Source organism: Peromyscus maniculatus, chromosome 6 (assembly GCF_049852395.1).
Source record: "Peromyscus maniculatus bairdii isolate BWxNUB_F1_BW_parent chromosome 6, HU_Pman_BW_mat_3.1, whole genome shotgun sequence".
Classification (NCBI taxonomy): Eukaryota; Metazoa; Chordata; class Mammalia; order Rodentia; family Cricetidae; genus Peromyscus; species Peromyscus maniculatus.
Genome location: NC_134857.1, coordinates 13,718,784 through 13,746,313, shown reverse-complemented (window position 1 = coordinate 13,746,313; position 27,530 = coordinate 13,718,784). Strand labels below are relative to the sequence as shown.

Sequence of the window (27,530 nt, the reverse complement as noted above, 5' to 3'; positions counted from 1 at the left end):
TTCAGTTTGTACTCTGTGATGAGCACCAGGACCAAAAGCAGCCTAAGGCAGAAAGAGGTTAATGTGGCTGACGTGGCCATCCGCCATCAAGGGAAACTGAGACAGGAACTCAGGGCAGGAAGTGGAAGAAGCAGAGACCACAAAGGAACACTGCTTTCTAGCTTGAGCTCCATGACCTATTCAGTCTGCTTTCTTCTACAGCTCAGGACCACCTGGCTAGGGGTGGCGCCACCCACAGTGCACCAGGCCCTCCCACATCAGTAATCCGTCAAGAAAATGACCTGAAGATTGCTTACAGGCCAATCTGATGGAGGTGTTTTCTGAGTTGAGGTTCCCTCTTCTCAGATGACTCTCTAGCTTGTGCCAAGTGAACAAAAAACTAACCACACACTTGGTTTCTTTTCCTGTCACTGTGTAAAATACCCTGAGAAAGCAACTGAAGGAGAAAGGATGTATTCTAGCTCACAGCTCAAGGATACAGTCCATCAAGAACGTGAAGTCAGGGTGTCAGAGGCTTGACGCAGCTGCTCACATGGCATCCACAATCAGGAAGCAGAGGACGATGAAGGCATTTAGCTGCCGCTCAGTTCCCTTTACCCACCTACACAGGCCAGGATCCCAGTCAGGAAATGATGACCCCCACAGCAGGAAGGCCATCCCACCTCAAATAACACAAGAGAATCCTCCACAGGCATACACAGAGGCCCACCTGTCTCCCAGGTGATTCTAGACTAACCAGCACAGTGTATAAAAACAAGAGAGACAGACAGACAGACAAAAAACACCAGAAACGTGATTTTAAAAAGGAACCAGCAGAAATGGAGAGATCAAAAGCTTCAGTAACTCCAACAGCTGATTGGACAATGCTGGTCTTCCCCATGCACTATATTTCTGATTAACAAACAACTATCTAAACCTCCTTTGCTAAGCTTTAGCTATCTTTCATCTGGTAGGAAAAAAAAGGATTGAAAAATATGATTTTTCAAGAAATGTAATCTTCATGGTCTCTCTTTGATAGTGTTTTGTAGGAATCTACTTTCCTATAGTAAAAACTTACAGCTGTGCCACAAGCTGAATTTTAATAATAAATTCTATTATAGACTTTTAAATTTCTTCTCCAATGCTGATAAACTATAAAGGGATGGACGAAAAGGACCTATCTTCTCCCAGTCTTCTTGACACAACAGGAGCCAGAGGGGCATTTCTTAAAATCAGTTCTACCAGAGGACAATATAACCTGGTTGGTTAACTTTCTTACCCACCAGAAACACAAGAATTTCAGACATATGTTTAAGCACAAAGTTGAGGACAATTCCACTCAAATGAAGTTACATGAGCTTCACATTTGGGAAGTATGTTGTTATGTGGGGTCATAGATTACCTGCCAAAATAGATGTTCACAGTCTGCAATTACTCTGCATGTAAATGGAAGAAAAAACAAAACTAAAACCAATCATTTGCATTCCTTTCTAAAGTTAACAACATGTGCTAAAGGTCTAAACACATTCCAAACTTTACTTAGAAGATAACAATTAATCAAATTCACATTGGAAGGGATGTATCTAGGACCAAGAGGAGTCAAAATATACTTACATTTTGTTGGCTCTGGGGCTAAGATTAATTTTTCTAGTCTGTTTAATCACTTCCCATAGTAACACTGGTCTCCTCTTCATTCAACTAATATTCCAGGCAAGCCAACCCCTCCACAACTCCCTGTTATCTGGGTCTGCTCTGTTTCATCAATGGCACAACCAAAACACCAAATGTCAAAGAATTCCACTTCCTCTGCACCAAATCCAGTTCCCAGCATTGTCACCAGATCTGTCTGTGACTCTCTGCCATGAGCATTTCAAAGACTGATTTTGATTTGTATGTGTGCCTGTTTGGGGATGGCAGACATGCGCTTGTGGGTAGAGGCCAGAGAGTGACATCAAATGTCTTCCTAAATAACCCCGCACCTTGGTCTCTCACTGAGCTCACAGATAACCTGTTCAGTTAGGGGGCTGGCCAGCAGGCCTAAGGGCATGTCGGTGTCTGCCCCAGCACAGGAGCCGTAGGCACAGGCTACTGCACTTGGCTTGAACTCTGGTCTTCCTGCTTATGTGGCAAACACCTTACCTTACTGGTAAACTGAGTCATCTCCCCAGCCCTCCTTTGTAAACTCGTGAAGATCCAGTTTCATAATCTGTAAGGTTAGCCAAAAGACGTACCTTATCTGCCATGTGTGTTGATCAAAAAGAGGATCTTAATAAAGTGTGCGACTCAGAAATATCAGGTAAATGTCAGTTCTCATGAAGTTCCCAACCACCCAAGAAAGACTAAAACATATACAGCATGTCTTTGTTCTGGGTTTGAGTTTTGTGATAGTTAGTTCATGGAAGAAACAGAGTATACTAAACTATTTAACACATATGCTAAATAGATTGCCGATAACTTCCTGCAGTTTTCACACACTCTAATCTGGAAAATGGGGACTCCACAGAGAGGCTCTGGGCAGCTGCCACATGTGAAACACAGAAGGGGCCCCAGGGGTGAGAGAGTATGATCCATGTTCAAGTTTCTAAAGCTTCGGGCATCAGAACCCAGCATGATGGGGCATGCATAATCCCAGCAGTACAAGAGCTGAGGCAGGAGGATCATGAGTTCCAAGTCAGTGTGGACCATGTGGGAGGAGCCACCGTCTAGCTGAACATGAGCAAAGGGGCCAGGGTGGTTATACAAATCCAACTAGGATGTTCCATGCCTATTGTTTTTTAAAGAAATGTTACCAATAAAGAGTGAAGGCTAGAAATGGGCCATTTTATTCTATGTTAAAAACTGATCTTTAAAAAAAATTATAATTCCAAGATATTAGAAATTGGCGCCATTTCCCTTTCCGACAGGACTCAGCACTGAGCTTCTGCAGCCTTGCGTTCACCCATCACTAACTGAGAACTCTTTTTACAGCAGAGCAAAGGTTTGCTGCTCAAAGTAAAGATGAGTGGGGCAAATCTGGCCTTCAAGGCACAAGGAGGACCTTCCTTCCCCTAAAGTAGCACAGAACCACCCAATCCCAAACAGTGCGATGGGCAGACCCTCTGTGGCGGGCAGGCTGTGGGCATCGGTCCTTGCTGCTACTTCCAGACTGCTTTCATTGGGCAGGTTGTAGTAGGTAGCCATTCCAGCTTTGATCTGGAAGTTTCAACCCCCATTGAGGCTTCAGAGACTGTCACGCCTACAAGGCGGAGCCAAGGGAGGCACCAAGAGACCCAAGATCTGAATGGGTGAGCACACACTATGTTCCTGGACACTAGACAGTGGAGGTTGACGGAGCAGAGCTCCAGAGAACACCACTGGACTGCAATACACTTCCCCAGACCCCATGACCTACCTATCCCTTCATTTGTAAGTTACCCACTAAATAAATCTTCCTTTTAACTACACGGAGTGGCCTTAATAATTTCACCAATATGAAGTAATGTGTTTCATCATGGTGTTTTCATATATACCTTCTTTTTTGTTTCTGGTGCTTATTTTATTTATCCCTCCGCATATATCCTCTCCCATCCTCCCCTCTGCTCCCTCCCCCAAGTTTATACCTTGTTCTCATTTGTTTCCTCTCTTACTCTACCCTCTCTTGTCTGGGTACCCAGCTTGCTAGACCCCTTCCTCCTCACAAACAGACCACCTTCTAATTTTATGTCAGATGTACTCCATTATCCTGTCTTACCCCAACTTAAGATCTCTTCTTTACCTTCCATGGGCCTCTTTCTAGGCTTGTGATCTACACACACACACACACACACACACACACACACACACACACACACATCTTGATTCTACATCTTAGAGAAAACATGAAGCTTTACTCTTTCTTAGTCTGGCTTACTTTACCTACCATAATGATTTCATTTTTCCTTATGGATGAATAAATTTCATTGTGTATACAAACCACATTTTCTTTATCAATTCATCTGTTGACGGACTTCCTAGTTCCATTTCTTAGCTACCATAAATAATGTAGCAGTAAACGTGAACTTATGACTATCTTTGTGGTATGTTGATTTTAGAGTATACACCCAAGAATGATATCCCTAGGTCACATGGTAGACCTGTTTCTGTTTGTTTTGTTTTGTTTAGCTTTTTAGAGATTCCCATGCCATGCCCACAGTGACAGGCCAATCCACATCTTCTCAGCAGTGGAAAAGGACCCTCTTCTGGCCGCACCCTTGACAGCACTTCTTGCTGCTGTTTTCTTTTCTTTATTTTTGTTTGGTTGTTTTTTGGCGGCAGGGAGGGAGGGTGTTTTTGTTTTTCGAGACAGGGTTTCTCTATGTAGCCCTGAATGTCGTCGGATTCGATTTATACACCAGGCTGGCCTGGAACTCGCAGAGATCCGCCTGCCTCTGCCTCCTGAGTGCTGGGATTAAAGGCCTGCGCCACCACCGCCTGGCTCGCTGATGTTTTCTTAGTGGTGGCCATTATGACTGGGTTAAGATAGAGTCTCAGAACAGTTATTTTTGTTTTTTTACTTTTATTGATTCTTTGTGGATTTCACATCATGCATTCCAATCCCACTCATCTCCCCATCCCCTCACATCTGCCTTTACCCTTGCAACCCACCCCCAAATTTAAAAAAAGAAAGAAGACAAAGAAAGAAAACAAAAGCAAAAGATGGAGAAGACCCTTGTTGTGGAGGCTATAGTATGGCCCCCTGGGTCACACAGTTCAGTTTGTTCCATTCATCTTCACTTGCAAGTGTTTGTTGCCTCAAGGCCTCTGGCCCCTGCTACACCACCAATAATGCGCTCTCCCTGGGGCTCCTCTTGGATAGCCTGCTGTTGTCCTGTGTCATGGAGATCCTTCTGTTCATCCCCTCCACATACTCCAACAGTTCATAGATGTGGTGGATGTTGGGGTGAACAACTCACAGCCCTGGTTCTGGGGCTGGGTGATAGCTGGGTTGGTCAGCACCCCAGCTCTCCCTCATCCTCACTATCCAGGCAAGCTCTCCAGCACCACCTCAGTTAGGTCAACCAATGCAGGGTGCCGCATGGTGTCCGGCCAGCTCTCCTGCTCTCAGGCCCTCAGATCCCGGGTCACTCACACTCATACCACCAGGGCCAGCTCTTTGGTTTTGCCCAGGTGAGGTGCAGGATCCTCTCTCCAGATTGTAGGAGGGCATATGAGGGTGAGGGGTGTCGGCTCTCCTGTTTTCATGCCCTCGGCGCTGGCTCACCTGCACCACTACCAACTGGAGCAGCTCAAATGTGCTGCCCGGGCAGGCGGGGTGCAGGGCCAGTGCTCCAGTGAGCTGCAGCTGGTGAGGGGCAGAGCTAGGTCTCCCCCTCTTGTGACCCTGGGGCCGGCTCTCTCATCTGCCACAAGGGGCAGAGGGGGTGGGCATCTTTCCCTCACCCCCGCCACCGCAGGGCAGACAAGGGGAGTGGGGTCAGCTCTGTTGCTCTCACACCTTAAGGGCTGCCTCACCTGCATCCTCAACAATAGGGTCAGCTCTAGTGTGCTGCCCAGACAGGGTGCATGCCTGTGGTGAGGGGTGGGGCCATGTTTCAGGAGTGCGGGGGGGGGGGGGGGGTGTCGATCAAGTGGACAGCACTCCCCTACAGCCCTGAGGGATGGGCCCAGCCCTCTTGCTGCAGTATCCAGGGGCGTGGGGAGGAGAACAAGGCAAGGCTAGTGAAAGGCGGGGCTGACTCAACGCCTCATGGTCCCAAAGAGCCCCCGTGCTAGCACAGGCCATGAACATCATCACAGACCCCAGCTGCAGCAGAACCATGGACCCAGTCATGGCCCTCGATAGCAGCTCAGGACCTGGACATCATCACGGTCCCGATGGCAGCACAGGCCACCCAGATCAGTATGGCACCTGTGGCAATATGGCCCTCGGGCACAAACATGGGCTCAGGTGGCTGTCCAGACCCTGGGCATCTTCAGAGCCCTCCATAGTAACAGGAGCCATGGACACCACCCCAGATCCCAGCTGCTGCGGGGCCACAGACCCAGACATGGCCGAAGGCAGACCAGCCCCGGTCTGGATGATACCATGGCCCCAGGTGGCAGTACTGACCACTCAAATTGGCTTGGCCTGGAGGCACTCATAACAGTCTTAAGTTGAATTTCTCCACTGGCTATGGATGTTGCATATTTTCCCCAAGTATTGTTGGCCTTGTGTATTCCTTCATTTTTGAGAACAGTCTGGTGAGGGAACACTGGGGACTGGAGTTGGTTGATTTTGGCAGCTCCTCACACATCCTACATATGAACCCTGTCTGATGTGGACTCAGCAACGAGCTGTCCCATCCTGTGGGCTGTCTCTTCGCTCCGGCCATTGTTTTACTTGCTTTACAGAACTCTTTTAATTTTGTGCCGACTCGTTTGTCGATTTGGAGGTTATGTCCTGTGCTAGTGGAGTTCCCTGCAGGAAATCCTGGCCTGTGCCTAATCCGATGTGCTTTCCCTGTTCTCTTCTTGCGGTCTCAGAGTTCCAAGCCTTACATTAAGGCATTTTTGATGCATTTTTAAACTGTGTTTTGTGTAGCATGAGAGATGATAAATCAAATTTTGTTCTTGTACATGTAAATAGCCAGTTTTCCCAGCACTGTTTCTTTTAATTTTCACTCAGTTATTTTTCTTTTTCCTTTTATATAACATTATTTCCTTAGTCTTCAGCTAGGATACAAAATCAAACACAGAAAACAATGACCCTTCCTATGAACTGGTCCTGAATGGCTATTATTATGAATGGGGAAAGATGGCCGTGGAATCTGCTCATGGCTTACTACGGTGTTTTGTGTGTATTTATATCACTAAGGAAGCTACAAATAATGGAGCACAATTTCATATATTAGCCGCTTGTACTTTTGATGTGCATAATTTTACTTTGCACCTTTAGTGTTTATATTTATCGTTTTTGTAAACACAATTCCTAAGTGGAGGAGGGGCCTGAAAATGACAAAACTGCAACCAGACCTCCTGCTGCTTTCTCTGCCGTTTTCAGACACCCAAGGGCTCCACGTGCTGCCTCAGACGGCCGACTGGTCATCTTTCCCTCCTCAGCAGTATCTGTTGACGCTTGGGTTCAAAAACAAAGAAGATGGGAAGTTTTTGGAAAAGGTGTCAAGCAGGAAGCTGCCCACTTTCACAGGTGATTGGAACCTGCATGTACTACATTTTGAAATGTCCCCACGTGAAAACCGGGACAAGGCTGGGACTGGGCCTGGATATCCAAACTGTTTGCTTTCAAGTCACTATTAATCTTTCTAATTTTCTTTGTGGGCTGATTAATAATGCTTGCAATTCTTATTTCAGGAGAACTTCCCCCCAGGAACACACTGTACACAATCATGGAGCTTACCAACTGATTTCTAGCATTCCAGACACCACCACCACCACCACCACCACCTGTCACAGCCACCAAGAACACAGGCTTTCAGGGACTCCACAATTGAAGCACTTGCCCTGTAGGAATGAGAATCAAAGTTTCAATTCCCACAAAAATGCTGGGGGAGCTGAGTGTGGTGCTAGCCATGGAAGGCAGAGATGGGGCCGCCAGAGCAAGCTGACTACCTAAACTAGCCATATCAGCAAACTCTGGGTTTGATGGAGAAACCCTGTCTCAGTGAATAGGGTGGAAGAACATGGAGAATGAGTCCTGCCACCAACCTGGGGCCTCCACATGTATGCATGCACACACACATACAAAAACGAATTTAAAAAGGTCGCATACACACACACACACACACACACACACACACACACACACAGGAAAAAGAAATAGCAAATTATCTATTATCCTTTAAAAGCAAATATGAACAGTGTGTCAACATGACTAGTACATGAAATCAAAAACAGCAATGTCAATCCCAGGCCCCCTGGACTATCAGCTGGTGCATTAACATCTGCTCTACTCTTCCCTTATACAATTAGCCAAGAGTTTAAATCTCCTGAAGAGCGCATAATTTGATGGTGTTAAGTAATTCTGGCTTAAATTTTCAAGAAAACGTTTACACGGAATTGAAATCTTAGACATACAGACTGAATTCATGGCCAGGTTGAGCCTGCTCCTTGGGCTGTAACCACATAATTAAGAACTGGAATTTTGCCTGGTGCAGTATCCCCTGAGGCTTATCTCAGCCTCGAGCCACGTTCAAAGTCAATGGCATCTGCACACTTGAACAACACCTGAGTGGAGCGAGACAAGAATCAGACATGTTTATGACAACATTTTTTCACAATCCAAGACAAACATATTCTGCTGAGATATGCGAATTGTCACAGGTTGTCTCTTAGATCTCTCAATCAAGAAAAGGAATAAATGTCAGTTTCTAAAGGGTGATGTCTCCTCTGCCTTTTCCTCATGGAGCTTTTATTGTTAGACATGCGGGCTAGGGATGGAACTAGTGTCCATACTAAAGATTTCCTATCTGTTAATATTGAAATACCTGTTTATAGCTCACTAAAGAAAGCATTCTGAAATGGAATTCTGAAAAAAAAATATAAAAATTTATTGTTCCAATTTCTAGAACATAAAACTCCCTTCTCTCTGCTGACCAGAGAAGACACAGTGAGGCTGATGGAGACGGTGGGGAAGCGAATCCTGCCAATCCTGGACTTCATCCGAAGCACACAACTGAACGTGGGTATACGATGAATCTTGTGTGAACATCCAAGATTTCTAAGAGTATGGAAAGCTGAAAGAGCAAACATTGCCAGTGTTGAGTTTGGGGTCTTTGTTGTGGTTGTTGTCTTTTCTTTTGTTTTGTTTTTAAGAAAGAAGTACAGAAAATCCCATTTACAAAACCAAACCAAAGCTAGCTAATGACTCCATGCCCACACATGTCCCAGGGCTGCGCTGTGGCCCTCAGAGTTTGTCAGAGGAAGGCTCCTGGCAGGGCTCTTCTTCTCCACACCTTCCTCCCGTCTGATCCACGGCTGCCGTGAACTTCCATCTCAAATCAATGACAGAATGTTAGCAATCGTAGCGCTTCCCCTTCGTTTACTGAGCCATTGCAGGACTACCTCAGTGTCTTCTCGGGAACTCAGAGCGTGTGTCTGCACACCCGATCACACCCGATCACACCCGATCACACCCGGTCACAGGATGCCACTGAACATTGCTGCTGAGCTGTATGTGTATGTGGCCTTCAGATAAATGATGTAATCCCGTTTCACAATCCAGGGAAAGTGTGCTTTCCCCCAATCCTGTGTCCTAATGTCCTAAATGTGACCCAAATTCTTTGCTGCTCTTTTACAAACTGTGTGTTATTGTACTGAAAATGCATTCAGAGACCTTCTCATTAATACATTACAAAGGCTGCAGGTTTATCCTCATTTTAATGTTTTCAAAAAGGCCTTAAGTTGGAAATCTTGAAGAATCTTCTTCTGTGGCTTTTGCATCACATCGTTGATTTGATGTTCGTAGGAGAACCAAGGGGGTCGTCATGAGCAGCTACTTAACATCTGTTCAGCAATTACTTGCTCACTAACATCACCCAGCATTTTAGGAAAGCTATAAAATATCCAATCTATTTGCATGATTTGTAATTGTATACGTTACAAATACAAAAGTACACTCAGTTAACTGACTCCCCCACCCCCCCACCCCACCCACCCCCCCACCCCCCCACCACCTCCCACCCCCCCACCCCCGCAAACCCCCTTTCCTCCACAGCTCCGTTCCACTCAGTTACCTCCATCTATTTCTACTGGTGAGGAATCCATACTTTTCTATCTTAGTTCAGGTTGTTGTGCCAAAACACTGTAGGCCCTGTGGGTTCAACAGCAGACATTTCTACAATCACATAGTAATTGTCCAAGATCAAGGCAAGAGCCTACTGTGGTTCAGGTAAAGGCTTTCCTCTTGATTCTCATAAAGTTACATTTTCACTGTGTCCCCCGGAGGGCTCAGACAGAAACAGAACAAAAGTTCAGGCACTGATTCTTGCAAGGTCACTCTCCCTCCATGGTGGCTAGTCTACTTTGCTTTCTATTGCTGTGATAAACACCATAACCAAAGGCAACTTGGTGAAAAGAGAGCTTATTTCACCTTACACTTTCAGTAAACAGTCTATCCTGAGAAGTCATGGAAGGCATTCAACACAGGAACACGCAGGCAGGAACTGAAACAAAGACAGCCCAAAACGCTGCTTACTGGTTTCTCTCTCTCTCTCTCTCTCTCTCTCTCTCTCTCTCTCTCTCTCTCTCTCTCTCTCTCTCTCTCTCTCTCTCTCTTTTTCTCTCTCTTCCTCTGCTTTCTAATACAGCCCCAGGACTACCTGACCTGGTGTGGCACTGCCAACAATGGACTGTACCCTCACATCAACCAACAATGAGGACAATTCCTCACAGATAAAGCCACAGGCCTGACCTAGACAGCTCCTCAGCTGAGGCTCCTTTCCTCCTGGGTGAATGCTGGTTGTGCCAAGTTGACAGTTAAAACCCACCAGGATAGGACCCCACCCTTACAACCTCATCTTAGCCTAATCACCTCATACCCAGGCCTCATCTCCAAACATGTTCACATTGAAGCTGGAGGTTGGACGTATGACCTGGGAAGTGACACAGACTTTCAGTTCACAACAGTCTCATTACAGTGCTACAAACTTGGGACTTATTCCACAGTTCACCTTTTATCATAATCCCTTACACACACACACACACACACACACACACAGGCATGAACATGCATGCACACACACATAGGCATTCACACGCACACGCATAGGCATGCACACTCGAGAACGCACACACGCGCACACACACACATACACACATACACACACACACACACACACACCACTTCCCATGCTAACTAAAAATCTACACACATCATCATCGCTGTCATCATCAGGTTATTGAACCAATAAAGTCTTCATTACCAAGAATCATCACATGAGCATTGGGTGGTCTCTGTCCAAGGCTGCTCTAGCACCTGGCAATCCTGGGTGCACTGGTGGCGATCTGTCTGTGCTCTAACTCTCTGGAGCAACACTTACCTTAGCTTGTTACTTGTTTAGAAGTTGACCACATGATTTGCTGCTGGCTTGGACCACATGATGTGCATGGGGGTTGGGCCCTTCAAAGTGTTAGGCAATTTCTGGAAGTCCAACCGCTTTCCTTCTCACCTCCCCAAGTGTCTCCTGACCACGTGGAAATTGATTTAAGAGTCTCTGTATGAATTTGAAAATGAGACCTCCTAACCACAATTAGAGATTTTTGATAGCCAGTCATCGGGGTCCTCTGCTGTGGAGTCAGTCTCAAAACAAGAGATACCAGAAGTCTTGATCTCTCTGTCCATCTCATCTAGTTACAAATAATTTCAACTTCCCCGTCTTTGCCCCTGTTGGAGATAACACAGGGAAGACTATCTTAATGAAAGCAAAATGAGTGAGCCTAAAGTGTTCCTGACACAACATGTATTGGTGTCCAAACACTGGCTTCTGTGTCTCACGTTCGCCCAGCCACGGTTTCATGAAGCAGGACCGAGTAAAGCTGGCTCCCAAGGTAACTTCATGAAGCAAATAATGAGTTGGTGACTAGAAAGAATTCCCACCCACTACCATTAACAAGCAGTTTTCAATGGTGTGTTTCAAGTTCATAGTGTGTTTTTGCCCATTCAGATATCAACTGCCGTGCGTTTGAATCAATATACACCGTGTTGTCCATGTGCTTACCCCAGTTTGTGGAACCTGTAAAAGAAGGCATTTGCCCAAGGTGTCTTTACTAAGCATTCGGGATCATAGGAACTTTAATTATTCACACAGATTGGGTTTTGTTTGACAAAAGGGCTGTTTCATTGGTTTTTCTTTTTCCTTGTACATCTTTTTTTTTAAAGATTTATTTATTTATTTATTATGTGTACAATGTTCTGCCTGCATGTGTGCCTGCAGTTCAGAAGAGGGAACCAGATCTCATTACAGATGGTTGTGAGCCACCATGTGATTGCTGTGAATTGAACTCAGAATCTTTGGAAGAGCAGTCAGTGCTCTTAACCTCTGAGCCATCTCTCCAGTCCTCCTTGTACATCTTGCCTACTTTAATTTTTCTTCTACTGTGAGGGGAACACTAGAGTCCCATAGTCTCAAATTCTTTTCTTTCAGTCACTGACTTGCTCAGCTCCCCCCACACAGGCAGGACTTGAGGTGTCCTCTCCGGCCATGGAGCAGATCTGCTGCCCATGGGAGGGTCGGTCTCAGGCCTGCAGCCTCAGTGACCACAGACGCTGACCATGAACTATTAGCTAAATTCACATTTCAGCGTAAAGGATCCAGCATCACCAAGACATTGCCACTATAAGAGAATGGCCAATGCCTGGGACAACATCTGTCCTGAAGAACCTTGTTTGTTAGTCATTCTTAAAACAGTGACTCAGATGCAACTTTGCTGGTCCACTAAGGTAAAGAGCCATCTATTGGGGGATCCATCTTTACATCTAATCCCAGCAGCCAGGAAGGATACTTTGTGTCATATATGTCCAGAGATTTTCTTAAACTCACTTTGACAATGTTCCTTAATGTAAGTGGCTTTGCAGTATGAAAATAATATATATTATAGCTTCAGCATTCATTACAGTGAAGGAGACCCAAAAGACAATATTAATCTTCAACATAATACTGTGCCCAGAACCAGTTATATGAATTTTAATCATTATCATACTGATATTGTCATATAAATGATGATAAATATGTGAATGTTGAAATAATACTTAAACAATACCAAGAATTCTCATGATATTTTCTCTAAACATATTAAGTATTAACCTACCTTATAAATAAGAGGTATCCATCCAGTATCTTTAGGAAAAAAGCTAGCATAACAATGCACTAAATTATAATAATGTAATAACTAAGTTATAATATCATTGTTGAATTTTTCACTGGTTGGTCTAATTTTAAATTTTCCTACAGTGAAGTAAAGGGTACATTGTTTTGTTCTCCACAAAATAAGTACACAAAAGTAGGATAACAATGTATCTTCAACAGGATCTCATTAAATATAAGGTGAGCAAAACAAAATTCAAAGCTTTTCCCTAAATCCTTCCACCAGTCATAATGAGGAAATTTTGAAGTGAGACGGAGAAACCCTGGTTATGAAACAGGTGTCATCTGCTTCGGAGGTGAGGCCCAGAAGTACCTGTGTGATGCTCCACACATGTAAACCATTTCCCTTACATCATCCCATTGGGCCTTACAATCACTTCCATTCTAGCAATGAGGAAGCCATCCACAGCTGAAAGTGGTAATACATATTCACATTGTTAGGGATTAGAAGTTTGGACATGAAACAGGAACCAGAGTAAATTTGCCTAGTATTCTTTTATTGAGACATTGTAAGTCTTTTTTTACATAAGACAACTTGGAAGTTTATCCATAGTTGGATTCAACTGTTTCTTAACATATGAAGATAATCTTAATGCTATTAAATCCACAAATGTTAATTTTTATTACCCAGTCCTAATTATCTAAAATATACATTGCAAACATACAGATATCTATTCATTCAGCGCCCATTCATCATGGATTTGGAAATGGGGGAGAATATATGCCCCTTAAATTGCAGGTCAGTAGGTGTTTCTTTACAGTTAACATTAACAAAATTCACCCAAGATAGTCATTAACAATGATCCTCTACCTGTTAATGCACACAGAAACACCTTCAAAACTGCATTTTGTTAAAGTTTCTGTACTAAAATGTAGAAAAACTGGACTACATAAATATTGAATAGTTAAAAAATTCCTCAATTTCTTAAACCTTCTATAACGTCTATGGTCTTAATCTAGCCATCTCTCAGATTATATTCTTCTGTATCTTCTTTAACACCACCAACAAAACTTTTCTTCCCAGTTAAATGGGCACCCAGCTTCACAGAATCCTCTCCTGAACGGCTCTTTGGTTCAGCATACGCCCATTAGCCTTGTGTGGCTGAGCGCACAGCATAGCACCCGCCTCTTCAACACGAGACTAGGTACCAAGACCAAAGCCCCTGGGATGCTTTGTTTGGCAAATCTCTCGTTACCGTCTATTACTGTGCCCCATTTCTCAAAATGGCATTTTAAGCTATCATGCAGTTTCAAAGTTCAAACCACCAATAAACAACTTCCTCGACTATTCTGATTCCATTGGATCATGGCACAGACACACAGAATTAAAAATAAGGTAAATCTTGGAATGAGCACCAAAATATAAAAACTGAATTAAATCAGAAAATTAACTGTGAAAATGCTCCAAGGGAACATGAGCTTTGATCTCTTGCATGAGGCAGTAGACAGCAAAGGTCTTCCTGGGCTGAGGGAGGAGCCTGTGTTTCAGACAGTGGTGTCCTTTACACTCTGACACAGTTTTAATTTACCTTCCCCATAATGGCTTTTCCAAGCACACAACACATGGGTAAACAAGGATCATTCTGATATTTTACAAGCTACAAATTAAAATATTCCTCACAGCATGTTCCTTGTGGCTTCTAATCCTGTTGAATGTCAACCCCTCACACCCCAGCATCTTTACTGTGAGGGCGTTTTTTTTTTTTAAACGCCCCCTTCTCAAGATTTTAGTCCTAGCCAGATGGTGATGGCACACACCTCTAATCCCAGCACTTGGTAGGAAGAGGCAGGTGGATCTCTGAGTTCGAGGCCAGCCTGGTCTACAGAGTGAGTTCCGGGACAGCCAGGGCTACACAGAGAAAGCCTGTCTCGAAAAAAGAAAAAAAAGCTTTCGGTCCTAGTGTCTTCAAGTCCCCGGATGTTGCTCTGCTTTCCCTCTCACTCACCTCGATGGCCGCTGTTTGTCTAGAACCTTCTCCTCTGTGCTTCCTGACTAAATGCCTAGGAATTCAAACCACATACTCTCTTGCCATGCATGAAGATTTCTTCACAGGATGGCTTACCGATGCAACTAACCATGTTTTAATACCTCGCTAGTTTTACTTTTTATTTCTTCCAGACAAAACATTTAAAATTGTCTCCATTTGCACATTTGAAGTGAACAACAGTATATGCTTGCTATCCATTCCCATGTTTGCAAATAATGTTTCTGTATGTTATGCCGAATGGAAACACACTCCGAACACTGGACCATGCCTCTCACAGTGTTATGCAGTACCGTTTATTTACTCAGCATTTATCAATAATTGCTCCTAAACCCAGGCGATCCTCCACCGGAAGCCGTCGTTTGGACTTGCTGTTTGCCTAACCTCAATTGCGTGAGGTTTTCGCTTTAGTCTTGGCCACTTTATTGCCCTCTCTCCAGAACTAAGGGGCCATTTGATCACTCCTAAGGTCTCACGGGGAGGGCTAACTCTCTGTGCTAGCACTAAATGTTTAGGCTAATTCCTTCATTTTCCACTATATCCTTGATTTTTCTCAAAGCAGCCGCATTAAAACACTCCTGCTGACATCAGATATTGATGTTGGTCTTTTTTCTACTCGGTCTTTCAAAAGCCCTCGTCTTGCATATATACAACATTGATCTATAGCTTCCTGATAGCCAGCATTGCATTTGGTTGTGGGGAGGGAGGGGGAGGGTGGGTGACTCTTAGCAGGTTCTTCCCCCGGGATCTCATTCATATGGAGCACTTCCTGTTTTGTTATGCATCCAGCAATCAGGCTAACAAAGCACTGTTGCCTTCAACTATTTTTATTTTCCTGATGTTTTGGAAAATTACACTAATAGATTATGTTCCCGAGCAAGCTGCAGTCGATTCTGCTCTCTGAAGTTGGCTCACTACGGCACTTCCCTACAACTAGCCCCATTGTTTCTTTTAAGAAGGACAAAGGAAGCAATTGTTCTTCAGAAAGAAAACTGGTTCTCCTCCGATTTGCTTTCCTCTGCTTGACAAAATGCCATTGTTCAGGGACATGTTGCAGCTGAATGGTGGGCTAGCTATTTGATCAGTTCAGACAAGGGATCTCAAGCCCACCATTCCGAATCATCACATCTAGAAGTTCGTAGATTTTCATATAAATAACTAATCAGAAACAATAAGTAAAAATGGAGGACCTTACTTGGACAACACAGGTGACTGGCTATCGGGGAAATAAAGCCAACGGAAAGCAGGCCTGCCTAACCTCCGTTCATTTGCCAGATTCAGGGAAAATAGCAGCTTCTCGGGCTTGCTGTTGGTCACAGTGCTGGCATGACATTTCAGAGTGTCGCTTTCAAGTTGAAGTTCAGATGATCTCTCAGTAATGCTCATTTCTAACAATGTTTTTCTCTTTAGAGGAGAATTTCTTTAGAAAGAAATCCGTGTCTCCTTTGAGGGAATCATTTGATACAAATTCACAAACTAAAACAGTCCCTACAAGATACTAAGCAGAAAGGGAGTGGTGTCCTCTGAAACTCCTATTTGAGATGCCAGGATATTTGGGTGGGTGCCTACGTCATCCTAATTTCTAGGGCTCCGCAGCAAATCCAGGGATTCACTGAGGAAAGTGAAGGGAGTGTTAACCGCCTTAACAGACTCACCCAAGAACTCTGCTGTCGCTGGTCCAGGAGTCCCGCGTGAAGGATGATGAAGGATACTGGTCACGAGCCATGCTGTGCTGCTGAGCACTAATTGCCAAACACCCTCAGGACCCAGCAAACACTCAGGGTTTCATGTTTTGGCCTTGATGTGCCCCCATGTGTCTTTCCTGAAGAGAAATCTGGGGTTTTACCATAAGCCCCGTCCCTCCTCCCGGGCATCACAGTCTGCTTTTGCCTCTCTCCTGTGCCTGGCGGTACCAAACACACAAGAGGGCCTCCTTATCCTAAGTTGCCCCGTCTTTGGGAAAGCAGAGACACCTGTCTATTCACGCGGGCGAAGCACTGTCGTCTCGCAGAGTGGTCCGTCACAAGATGGACCGCGTCAGTTATGGAAGCAGCCCTAGGAGCTGGAGTGAGCCAGGAAAGAATGGAGCTAGTGTACAATGATCTAAGGGGAGCCACAGAGAAGGGCAGAGCTATTCATTCAACTTGCATGAAAGTTGGACACAAACAAGATGAGAGGCAAACTCTTAGTTGGTATGATGCTTTGATAATGTAAATAAAGTCACCTGTAGAAGGTCATGGGCCTCTGCGAGGACAGCTAAAGGAGCCCAGGTGAAATTTCAGTCCTGGTTTTTCACAGCAGACTCCTTTCCTAAGGCAGGGCCACTGGAGAACCCCTCTCAACAGGCCTGCTAAGAGCCGCCTTTCATGTATCTTCACCCCCTTTAGAACAAGTAGAGACCATTTCTAAAGCACAATCTAATGCACTGGAAATCCTGCTGCTTTCAAAAGACATAAAAGAGCCAGGTCTGGTGGAGCACGCGTGTAATCCCAGCAGAGGTGTATGGTTCTGTGAATTCAAGCCCAGCCAGGGCACATATCTAGATAGACAGAGGATAGATAGACAGATGATAGATACATGATAGATGGATAGATGGATGCATAGATAGATAGATAGATAGATAGATAGATAGATAGATAGATAGATAGATAGATAGATAGATAGGCAGGCAGATAGATAATAGGTAATAGGTGGGTAGATAGATAGATAGATGATAGATAGATAGATAGATAGATAGATAGATAGATAGATAGATAGATAGATAGATAGATAGATAGGCAGGCAGATATTTTCTTCCACCCTGACTTGACTGCAGACCCAGAGAGGTCTGTTTCTGTGTTCTGGGTCTGAAACCTTCCCTTTTCGCTGTGAGACAGGGGGATTTCCACGCCTGCTCAGGTGTGATGGAGAAGCTGCACTATGCCAGCCTCCTCAGCCGGCTGCAGAGAGTGAAGGAGCAGGCCCAGGTGATCAATCAAGCCATGGCCGAGCTGGCAACCGTCCCTTATCTCCAGGACATCAGTCAACAGGAGGCGGAATTGGTAAGTATTTGTTTCTCTTTGTTTAAGCTTTCACAGGCCCAGAGCCAACAGAAGACTGATAGGGGCTGAAAAGGCTTGTGGTAATAAATGTAGTCTGAAGGGAGACGCCGGCCCTCATCCAGCATTCAAATGAAGACGCTGGAAGATGGAAGCAGTCTGGAGCTTTTAATCATTTTAGCCTTTTCTTTCTTCTTCCTTTTTTTTTTTGTTTGTTTTTTTTTGTTTTGTTTTGTTTTGTTTTCGAGACTGGGTTTCTCTCTATAGTTTTGGAGCCTGTCCTGGAACTCGCTCTGTAGCCCAGGCTGGCCTTGAACTCACAGAGATCTGCCTGGCTCTGCCTCCCGAGTTCTGGGATTAAAAGCATGCACCACCACCACCCGGCTTTCTTTCTTTCTCCCTTTCTTTCTTAATTTCTTTCTTTCTTTCTTTCTTTCTTTCTTTCTTTCTTTCTTTCTTTCTTTCTTTCTTCCTTCCTTCCTTCCTTCCTTCCTTCCTTCCTTCCTTCCTCTCTTTCTGTCTTTCTCCCTTTCTATATAGGGAGAACTTTGTAATGTGTAAAAATATAGGAAGGTTAATTACTCATTTTATATATAAAGCTTTTTGTTTAAACTGAAATGAAAGTGTGGGTGTGTTTGTGAATGTGGAGGCCAGAAGACAAGCTTAGCTGTCTTGTCTTTGCTCAGGCACCTACCACCATTTGTTTTTTAGACAGGGTTTCTCATTAGTCCGGAGCTCACTAAGGAGGCTAGGCTGGCCTAGGCATTGAGCCCCGGGGATCCACCTGTCTCCACTTTCCCAGCTCTGAGATGACAAATGCTGATGGCCAGGCCAAGCTGTTTCCTTTCTTCAGTGTGGTTTTTAAGGATCAAGTTCAAGTCCTCACACTTGGGAGACGAAGCACTTTACCAACTGAGCCATCTCTCCACCCCAGCTGAAATTCTAATTAATGTTCTCTGAAACTCCAAAAACGATACTGCACAGTCCTCTTCTGTAGAAGAGGCAGGGGCAGGACACATATCTGTATAGGAAGACCACCCTACAAAATGTCCCTAAGTGTAGGTCACCTCCAGCATTATTATACACAGTGGAAACCGCAGCACACACAGTGATACACTCAGTAAAAGTTTGAGAGAAAAGTGTTGCTATGTGTGTGTGTGTGTATGTGTGTGTGTGTGTGTGTGTGTGTGTGTGTGTGTGTGTGTGTGTGTGTATGGACTTTTTAACTAGATACATTCAGAGAACCAGACATTTTCTTCTTGCACAGACCAAGTAAAAAACTACTTAAAGGAATAGCTTAGAAACAATCTTCAAACAGATGTGTGTATTATACTCATAATTAATATTAGAAAGCATACCACCTCATTTGAAAAGTAATTATTGAACAGTGTGCTGCCCATTCAAGGAGAGGTCTGGAGAGCCTAATGTGTCATAGGGAAGGGATCTTTCCTTTGAAGCTTTAATTGAGAGTAGCTGAAACTAATTATAGACTTGAATGGAATTCACAGCACAAGGGTGAGAACAGCCCAAACTGATTACCTGTAATTTTCAGATAACTAAAGGAACCCTCCCTCTTTGAGATTTTACAGGCAGAACCAAGATGTGAGCTTCTAGTATTTATAATATTTATCTAGACTTTTTAAAAAGTGTATTAAATAAATACTGATATTCAGAGTAATCTTATGAAACAGTCTGCCTAGCCCAGTTATAATGCAATGCCTACTAAAGATGAAGCTTGTGAGATAAGCCTGTTGTTCAAGGACTCTGTAAGTCACAACTGGTGATAATACTGTCTGACCATCGTGGTGATGTGCAGAAGAACACCTCTTAAAAGGCAGTGTGTCCATCCTGCCATTCACAAGGCATTCAACTGTGTGCTGGCTAAGTGTGCTGCTTTCAAAGGGCATATTATAGCTAATTTTAGATGATTAATGCTCCTAGAAGATAAGAGAAGCAAAAAAAATGTTAATTTGGAAAGAAAATGTTGATCCTGTCTTCTGAAAAGCACATTCAATATTCAAGTAAGAAAAATGCAGAGGAATTCTCTTCTTGTAAGTCTCTTGAGCCACATACCTATGGGGTTCCCTTTCCCCAGAAATGCTTATATTTCAAAATATGCACAAAGGGCTCAAAACCAACTTCACTGAAATGTCTTCCAAATGTACAATTTTTCAATAGCTTATATTTTTGAAAATGAGATTTCATGGAATAATTTCATATTTTATATACTTCCAAAATTTAGAAAATTAGATACATGGTTAAATGGTAAATCAATAGATGGACAGACATATTCATAGATGATAGACAGACACACAGAAAATAGATGTGTGGGTACAACCCCAACATCTGAACAGTCTGTATCTTGGAAGGTTTCATCACTTTGTGCAATAGATTTTACTTTCCAGTTTCTAAATGTGGGTTAAACCTTAAAAAGTAAATCCCAACCTGCCCTCGTAGGGCACCATGGTTCAACTGAGGCCTCGTGGATGACTCTGCAGCATCAGAGAGATCATCAAAGGGTTAACCCTTCAGCCTCACGTGTTCTAACACAGCCCCCACATTCGCCATGATAGGATTTGTTATTAGTTTCTGAAATAGGGTCTCACTATCTAGCTCAGTGGAGCTTTGAACTTGGGATCCTCCTGCCTCAGCCTCCCCACTGCTGTGACTATGCTGACTTTTGCTTGTTTGTTTCTTCTGAGATGAAGTCTCATGTGGACCAGGCTTGAAACTCATTACTCCACAAGGCTGGTCTTGAGTCCCAATCCTCCTACATCTGCCTATCAAGTCCTAGGATGGCAGGCACACACTGCCACTCCTAGCCCATCATATTATTTTCAACTGGAATATAGCAAATGGCTTTTTTGCAGGTAAAGTGTGCTGTTTCATAGGGACCTTTTAAAAAAAGAAGAAGAAGAAAATTAGTTATTTCAAAATTTTAACAATAGTAAAAGAGTTTAAATGAACGAGAGTCTTTTAAGAGGCAATAAAACAGTGCAGTTTTAGTATTGTCCTCTGGAGAGCTTTTTCATGATGCCTAGAATTATGATCCATTAGCCTCAGGAGAAAATGCTAAAACACATTCATGTACTACATGGCGTTTCCTGAGAGAATTAACTGCTGCCGTCATTCTTTACAGCCCAAATCTGTTTTTAACAAAACATCAACACTTACTACATTAAAACCTGTATGCTTCCTACAAATTTGGAGGAAGAATCTTTTCATTGTTTCCATATTTTATGTGTACAGCAATATTCAGTCATGACTGGAGCAGATTCGAGGTGCTGGGAAATATGAGTAATAAAATCATCAGCGTACAAATGATTTTTTAATTAGGTTTTAATCTGTGTGTTTAGAGAAGTTATTTCTGTGTGAATTTCATGCTGATAATTTTTATCTTGGTATCACAGCTGCAGTTGCTAATGGCAGACGCCATGGACACCCTTGAAGGAAGACAGAGTGACAAAGAACGTGTGTGGAATACAATCCAAAAGGTAAAACTCAGCTGAAGGAAAAATGTGTCTCATCCTCAGAGAAAATGTCCACCTTAGGTCAAACCTGTTGAAAAGATAAAATAAGAAATGAAAGCGGTCCCTGGGGTTGTTTTTGGTCCGCCTTCTTTGTGAAGTAAATGCAGTCGAAAGAACTAGAAGTGTGGCCGAAAGCAATGATGGATTTGTTTAATTTGTCCCCCACACACTGTGGTCACGACACACACCAACCTTCCTGTTTATGCTCCTTTTCATTTTTTTTTAAATGATCTGTTGCTTCATTATTTGTAATGGTAATTTTTAAAACCCTTTTCCTTGGAATTTTTACTGATTCTTCAACTATTTATTTGTCTTTTGTTTTTCATTTTGTTTGTTTGTTTCTACTCACTTGGGAAATACATCCCAGCTCAAGCTCCAGAATCTTGCGCTCCGGTGGTTTTGGAAGGGGAGAAACCTAGTGGCTAGTCACTGGTGCTCAAGGCAGCGTTTACAGGTTGTCGCTGGCCCCAGGTACTCGGGTACTGTGTGACACTACAGAACTGTCTGAAGGGGCTGGTAGTGCTATACCTCCAGCTTTCTCCTGGGCAATACATTCGGATTGCTCTACTTCCCATTCAGTCTCCTCCCATCCCTTTCTGGGACTCTGAGGTCAGGAAACAAAAGGAAAGAATCTAAGAAGGCTGCAACCTAGAAAGTAACACCCACCCAGGAGGGACTCCGGTGAATCTGAGGAGATGCATGTGCTCTGAAATCAACTTGAGACTCTGAAGACACACGTGGAAAACAAAATCAACTCAATTCATAGATACTTGAGTGTCAGAGATACCTTGCTAGGCAGAAGTGTGGCTATATGATGGCTGTGAACAACCTGCTTTCATGACTTGTACAAACAGATGAGAGTAGTGTGGTCTGGGAAGTCAGGCAACTGTCTTTATGATTGTGGTATTTTTATGACATTTAAAAACTAATGTTCATTACTCAGGTAAAAGGGAAAATTTGGAAGGTGCCTTAGTTGGTAAAGTGCCTGAACATGTGGACATGAGTTCAATTCCCAGATCCTGCATTTTTAAAAAAGGCCATTTGTGGTGGTGAACATTTGTCACCCCAGGACAGGGGAGGTGGAGACAGGCAGATCCCTGGGACTCAAAGGCCAGCCAGTCTAGCTTCCTTTGTGAGCTTCAAGCCAGTGAAAGACCCTGTCCCAAAAAAGGGTGAATGGCACCTGAAAAATGGCACCCAAGGTTGTCCTCAGACCTTTACATGCACGCGCACGCGCGCGCACACACACACACACACACACACACACACACACACACACACACGAACTTTTCCAAACATAGTGAAAAACATGCACCAAGAATTCAAAGAAATTGTGTGTATTAGTTACTTTTCTAACACTGTAATCAAACACTATGACCAAGGCAACTTATAAGAGAGAGTGTTTAATTGGGGACTGGCTTACAGTTTCAGAGGGCTAGTCCATGATCATCACAGCAGGAAGTATGGTGGCAGGCAGGCATGATGCTGATCTGCAGGCATTATGCTGATCTGCAGGTAGGCAGAGAGAGAGAGTGATTCAGCCTTTCATAAGCTTTGGAAACCTCAAAGCCCAGTGACACATCTCCAACAAAGCCACACCTCCTAATTCTTCCCAAACAGTTCCACTAACCGGTGACCAAGCGTTCAAACATATGAGCCTATATAGGACCATGTTCATTCAAACACCACAGCAACTTATGGATTTATTTGGGGCTTATAGTTCCAAAGTGAGAAGAATCCATCACCATCCCAGCATGGCAGCAGACAGGCAGGCATGGGCTGGAGCAGCTGCTGAGAACTCACATCTTGATCCACAAACAGGAAGCAGAGAGCACATACTCAGAATGGCAAAAGTCTTGCGAAACCACAAAGTCTGCCTCCAGTATGATGGCTATTCTTGGTTATCAACTTGATTGTTTTTGTAATTAACTATAACCCAAAAGTAGAGGACACACATCACCTGTGAGGGATTTCTGATTAATTTGAAGTGGGGAGATCTACTTGTATTCTGGATCTTTGAGGTAGGAAGACACACCTTTAATCCAGATCTAATCTGGGCCATGCCTTCTGCTGGAAGCCTAGACAAGGACATGGAAGGAGGAAGCCTTTGCTCTTTGCCTGCTTCCTCTCACCTATTAGCAAGTTCATTCCTTCACTGGCATTGGAGCCTACTTCTTCAGGACTCCATTGTATACTGAAGACCACCTGAGACATCCAACCTTGTAGACTGAACAACTACTGGATTCTTGGACTTTCCATTCATAGCCAGTCATTGTTGGGTTAGCTGGACACAGCCTGTAAATCATTCTAGTAAATTCCTTTATATAGAGAGAGTCATTCTATAAATTCTGTTATTCTAGAGAACCCTAGCTAACACACTCTAGAGACACACCTCCTCCCACAAAGCCACACCTCATAATCCTTCCCAAGCTGTTCCACCAACTGAGTACTAAGTATTTAAATATTTGAGCTTATGAGAGCAAAGCCATTGTCGTTCAAACCACCACACCATGCATATCCACAGGCAAACACCCACACAAAGAAACACAAAGAATGGTGTCAAGACACTTGCTTGAGCAAAGAGGCAGGGGCTAGAGAGAGGCCTTCTGAGGCCATTTACTAGGGAAAGAAACTGTTACATGGGTAGCTTTTGGCTACGAGTATAAACTGCTTTAGAGCATAGCCAGGAGGGAAAAGCCACACTAGATGGCTGAATGAGGATTTAATTTTAGAGGTAAAGGCAGTTGCTACCCAGACTGACAACATGGATCCAATTTCAGGGAGCTACATGGTGGAGATAGAGAACTGACTCCTATAAGTTGTCCTGTGACCTCCAAGCACATGTCATGGTACATGGGTGTGCAGGGGGTGGGGGGAAGAAATGTAATTATTAAATTAATAAGTATGAAGTTTTTAAATAAGAAACTGAAAAGGTAAAGATGAAAATAAAGAATATCAGTACCATTCTGTTCAGCTGGAGATCCAAGAGAAGAGGTTAGAGTGACTAACCCTGAAAATTTTGGATTAGAAATCTGTCAAGCCCAACTCAGGCGCTTATTGAAGGTGCTGCTCTGTCACTCCCTGGTCTCTGAAGTAGAAGGAAGTTTCTAGAAAGGTCAGGCCACAGACCCTTGAGGACAATACACTAATCCACTGATATGTGAAGTGATGAGGAATTCCGTGATCTTAGAGGAGTTCTGTAGCTTTTGGAAAAACTAGGTTTAGAAACAATATGTGTTTCCATCCTGGGCACGGCTTTTCCAAAGAAGTGCTCACAGGAAGACAGCAGTAAACAGAAGGCAGAGAGGAGGGAGCAAGCATGTCTTTCTCTTTAGGTCCCCTGTTGACAGAGACTAATGGCTGGCAAAGCAGAGATAGGCTATGTAGAGAACCAGCCCTAGGATCACAGCTGACCATAGACTAGGGTAGGTTTGGAATAGAGAGAATACAGGTTTATAACAGAGTATATTGAGCCTGGATGCTGTCAAGATGCCCAAGGGGAAATATGGAGCCTCAGGCTCTGGATAAATACTGAATGAAGGTGACAAGGTGACAAGAAATAAGAAGAAAAAGATGACAAGGAGGAAGGACAGACTAGAGATGTAAGTTTCTAGGTCCTTGGCCAAGTGACACCACATGAAATCATTTGAGTGGCCTGACACTGGTCAGGAGGCTCAATAAAGAGCAAAGAGAGTTGTGAAGGAGCACACTTCAAACTACAGAAGAGAAACCCGCAAAGGAGAGCGAGGGCCTGCAGAAAGAATCAGAGCTGGAGGTAAGGAAATTCAATACTGAAGAGTCAGCAACATTACCAACAGTTTCTACTGGCTGTACAAAATAACTTTAGGACAGGGATCAGCAAACTACAAGCTGCAGGTCACATTCAACACACCACCTATTTCTGTTAGTAAAGTTTATTGCTTGCAGCCATGCCTTTCATTTACATGTGGTCTGGTCAACATGGGCACTGTAATCACTCACTACGTCAAAGCGGTTTCCTATCTAGCTGCATGAAGAAAAATGTTGCTGTACTCCAGTTTACAGCAGTACACCTCCCAGAAATATTTGCATCCACTGAGTAAATATTTACATTTTCAAATCCAAGTATTCATAGAGCCACAGTCCAATGACTGACTCATAGGGCCAGGCCAGAAAGATGGAAAAGCAATCAACATCTTTCCACGTCTTTTGAAAATGCTTCTTGCACTTGTCTGTAAGCTACTGCTCATGGTGCCTGTGCTCATGGGCATCCCTAGACTGTTGCTTCCTGCAATATCCTTACTTCAGCTATCTGTGCTGTGTAACAAACAACCCTACATGCAGTGGTTTTAAAAAAAATCATTGTTAGCCGGGCGGCGGTGGCGCACGCCTTTAATCCCAGCACTCGGGAGGCAGAGCCAGGCAGATCTCTGTGAGTTCGAGGCCAGCCTGGACTACCAAGTGAGTCCCAAGAAAGGCGCAAAGCTACACAGAGAAACCCTGTCTTGAAAAACCAAAAAAAAAAAAAAATCATTGTCTCTCAGTCCAATACACTGATCAGACTCTACCAGGTGGTTCTCAAAACTTGTCACACCTGGTTCAATCTTATGGCTTGTGTGTGTAGATCTGACATCTGTGAACTTCCAAGATGGCTGGTCACATGCCTGACAGCTGACACTGGTGGGCAGAGACAGTTGCCTGTATGTAGGTCTCTTGTATGAAAGAGGCTTGAAAACAGCATCTCACTGGGTCCCATAAGAGAAGGGAAGTAAATGCATTCAGTCTCTAAGAGTAATCTTCCTGCATCAACTTCTGCCATAAGCAGTCACAGGCCAGCCTAGGCATAAGTGGATGGAAAGTCTTCCACTACCAAGGAGATGACGGTGACCATCTCAGAGACAGGGCAAACTGCAGAGCGGCTCTGTATCCTGGACTGGAAAACATACCTTCAAGCAAGCAGGAGTCAGGCAGACAGTGAAGTCCAGGGTCCCAAAATAACAACACAAGGGACCCACACACTACACACCCAACCAGTGGGTGTCTAGAAAGACTCACTGGTGAACAGCCAATCTTTCCAAATGAAAAGCCCTGGTAATGATCATGGCTTTCTAAATAGAAGCTCCCGAGAGATCTTTAGGAAGGCGTGGATGGGAAAGAGCAGGGTGCCAAATTCTTCCCAAAGGCTTTTAATTTGGTTAATGTGACTCTACAAAGGAGGATGGCATCACTCTCAGACAATTCCAGTAGCAAGTAAGTAATTTCCTTTTACTGCTACAGAGTTCATTTGTGTGTGCAGGAAAAAAATAATTAAAAAAAAAACTAATTGTACAAGCCACACTGTGTTCTGAGCTCCCTGGAAGCTGATATGGGCATCGCCACCTCTGAGATCTGTTATCTGTAATAGAAACAGCTGTTGTACCTAATGAAAACACTTGAAATTTTCATCGGAAGCAGCAGAATTATGGCAGAAGCTGCTCATTCTGCACCGTTAAAGGGTCTGTCAGAGTCCTCATTACCTCACACAGTTTCCTGGGTTCCGCGTTGTTAGAGGTCTATAAAAAAGCCTCATCACACTGCAATCCGATTCGTAAGCACTGGCCTCCTGCCTGTGGTTTGTCTTTTCTGAAGTTCCCCAGAAACAACTGTGCTTTGCCCCCACTCACTGGAACTAAAACACATTTCTTCACAGAGTTGTAGGAAGTGGTGGTTTGGGTTTGTCTCTGTGGAGTAGTTCTTTCCAGTGATTAACTCAAGATTCAGATACATTCACGTTGCTTTAGTGATGCAGCTACAAAACCGGGCAATTCACATTTTAAAAATAACAGGGATTTTTTTTCTTATGTTGGAACATCCCATCTACAGTGTGGTTAAGAACATCACACATTGCTCAGTTTTATTCTACAACAATAGTGCCTGAGGAAGAACACTGTTTTTGAACATCCCACTAAAGTTCCACAGACACCTTCCTCATTCATGCGAACAGCAAAATACTCGCTTGACTTCCACTGTTAGACATTGTCCTAGACATTCGAGACTCACTCATGAAAAAAATCAGTGCCCTCCTACTATTTGCAGCCTACTGAAGTAGATAATAAACAACCTAAAAATATAGAACATGATATAGGGTAAAATGGGGTAGGAGGGCATGATAGGAAAATGGAAGATGCCTGTGGACATACT

General features: G+C 43.8%; 1 protein-coding gene across 2 annotated transcripts in view; it reads left to right on the top strand.

The window, feature by feature from the left end:
* The window catches only part of Spata16 (spermatogenesis associated 16), a 286,709-nt gene that overhangs the window by 232,235 nt on the left and 26,944 nt on the right, over positions 1–27,530 (top strand). For both annotated transcript variants that reach the window (XM_016000865.3, XM_006971179.4), the window contains exons 7-10: positions 6,998–7,144; positions 8,523–8,635; positions 17,680–17,844; positions 21,252–21,335. In XM_016000865.3, the coding sequence (XP_015856351.1) occupies positions 6,998–7,144; positions 8,523–8,635; positions 17,680–17,844; positions 21,252–21,335 (509 nt within the window). The remainder of the gene's footprint in view (positions 1–6,997; positions 7,145–8,522; positions 8,636–17,679; positions 17,845–21,251; positions 21,336–27,530) is intronic.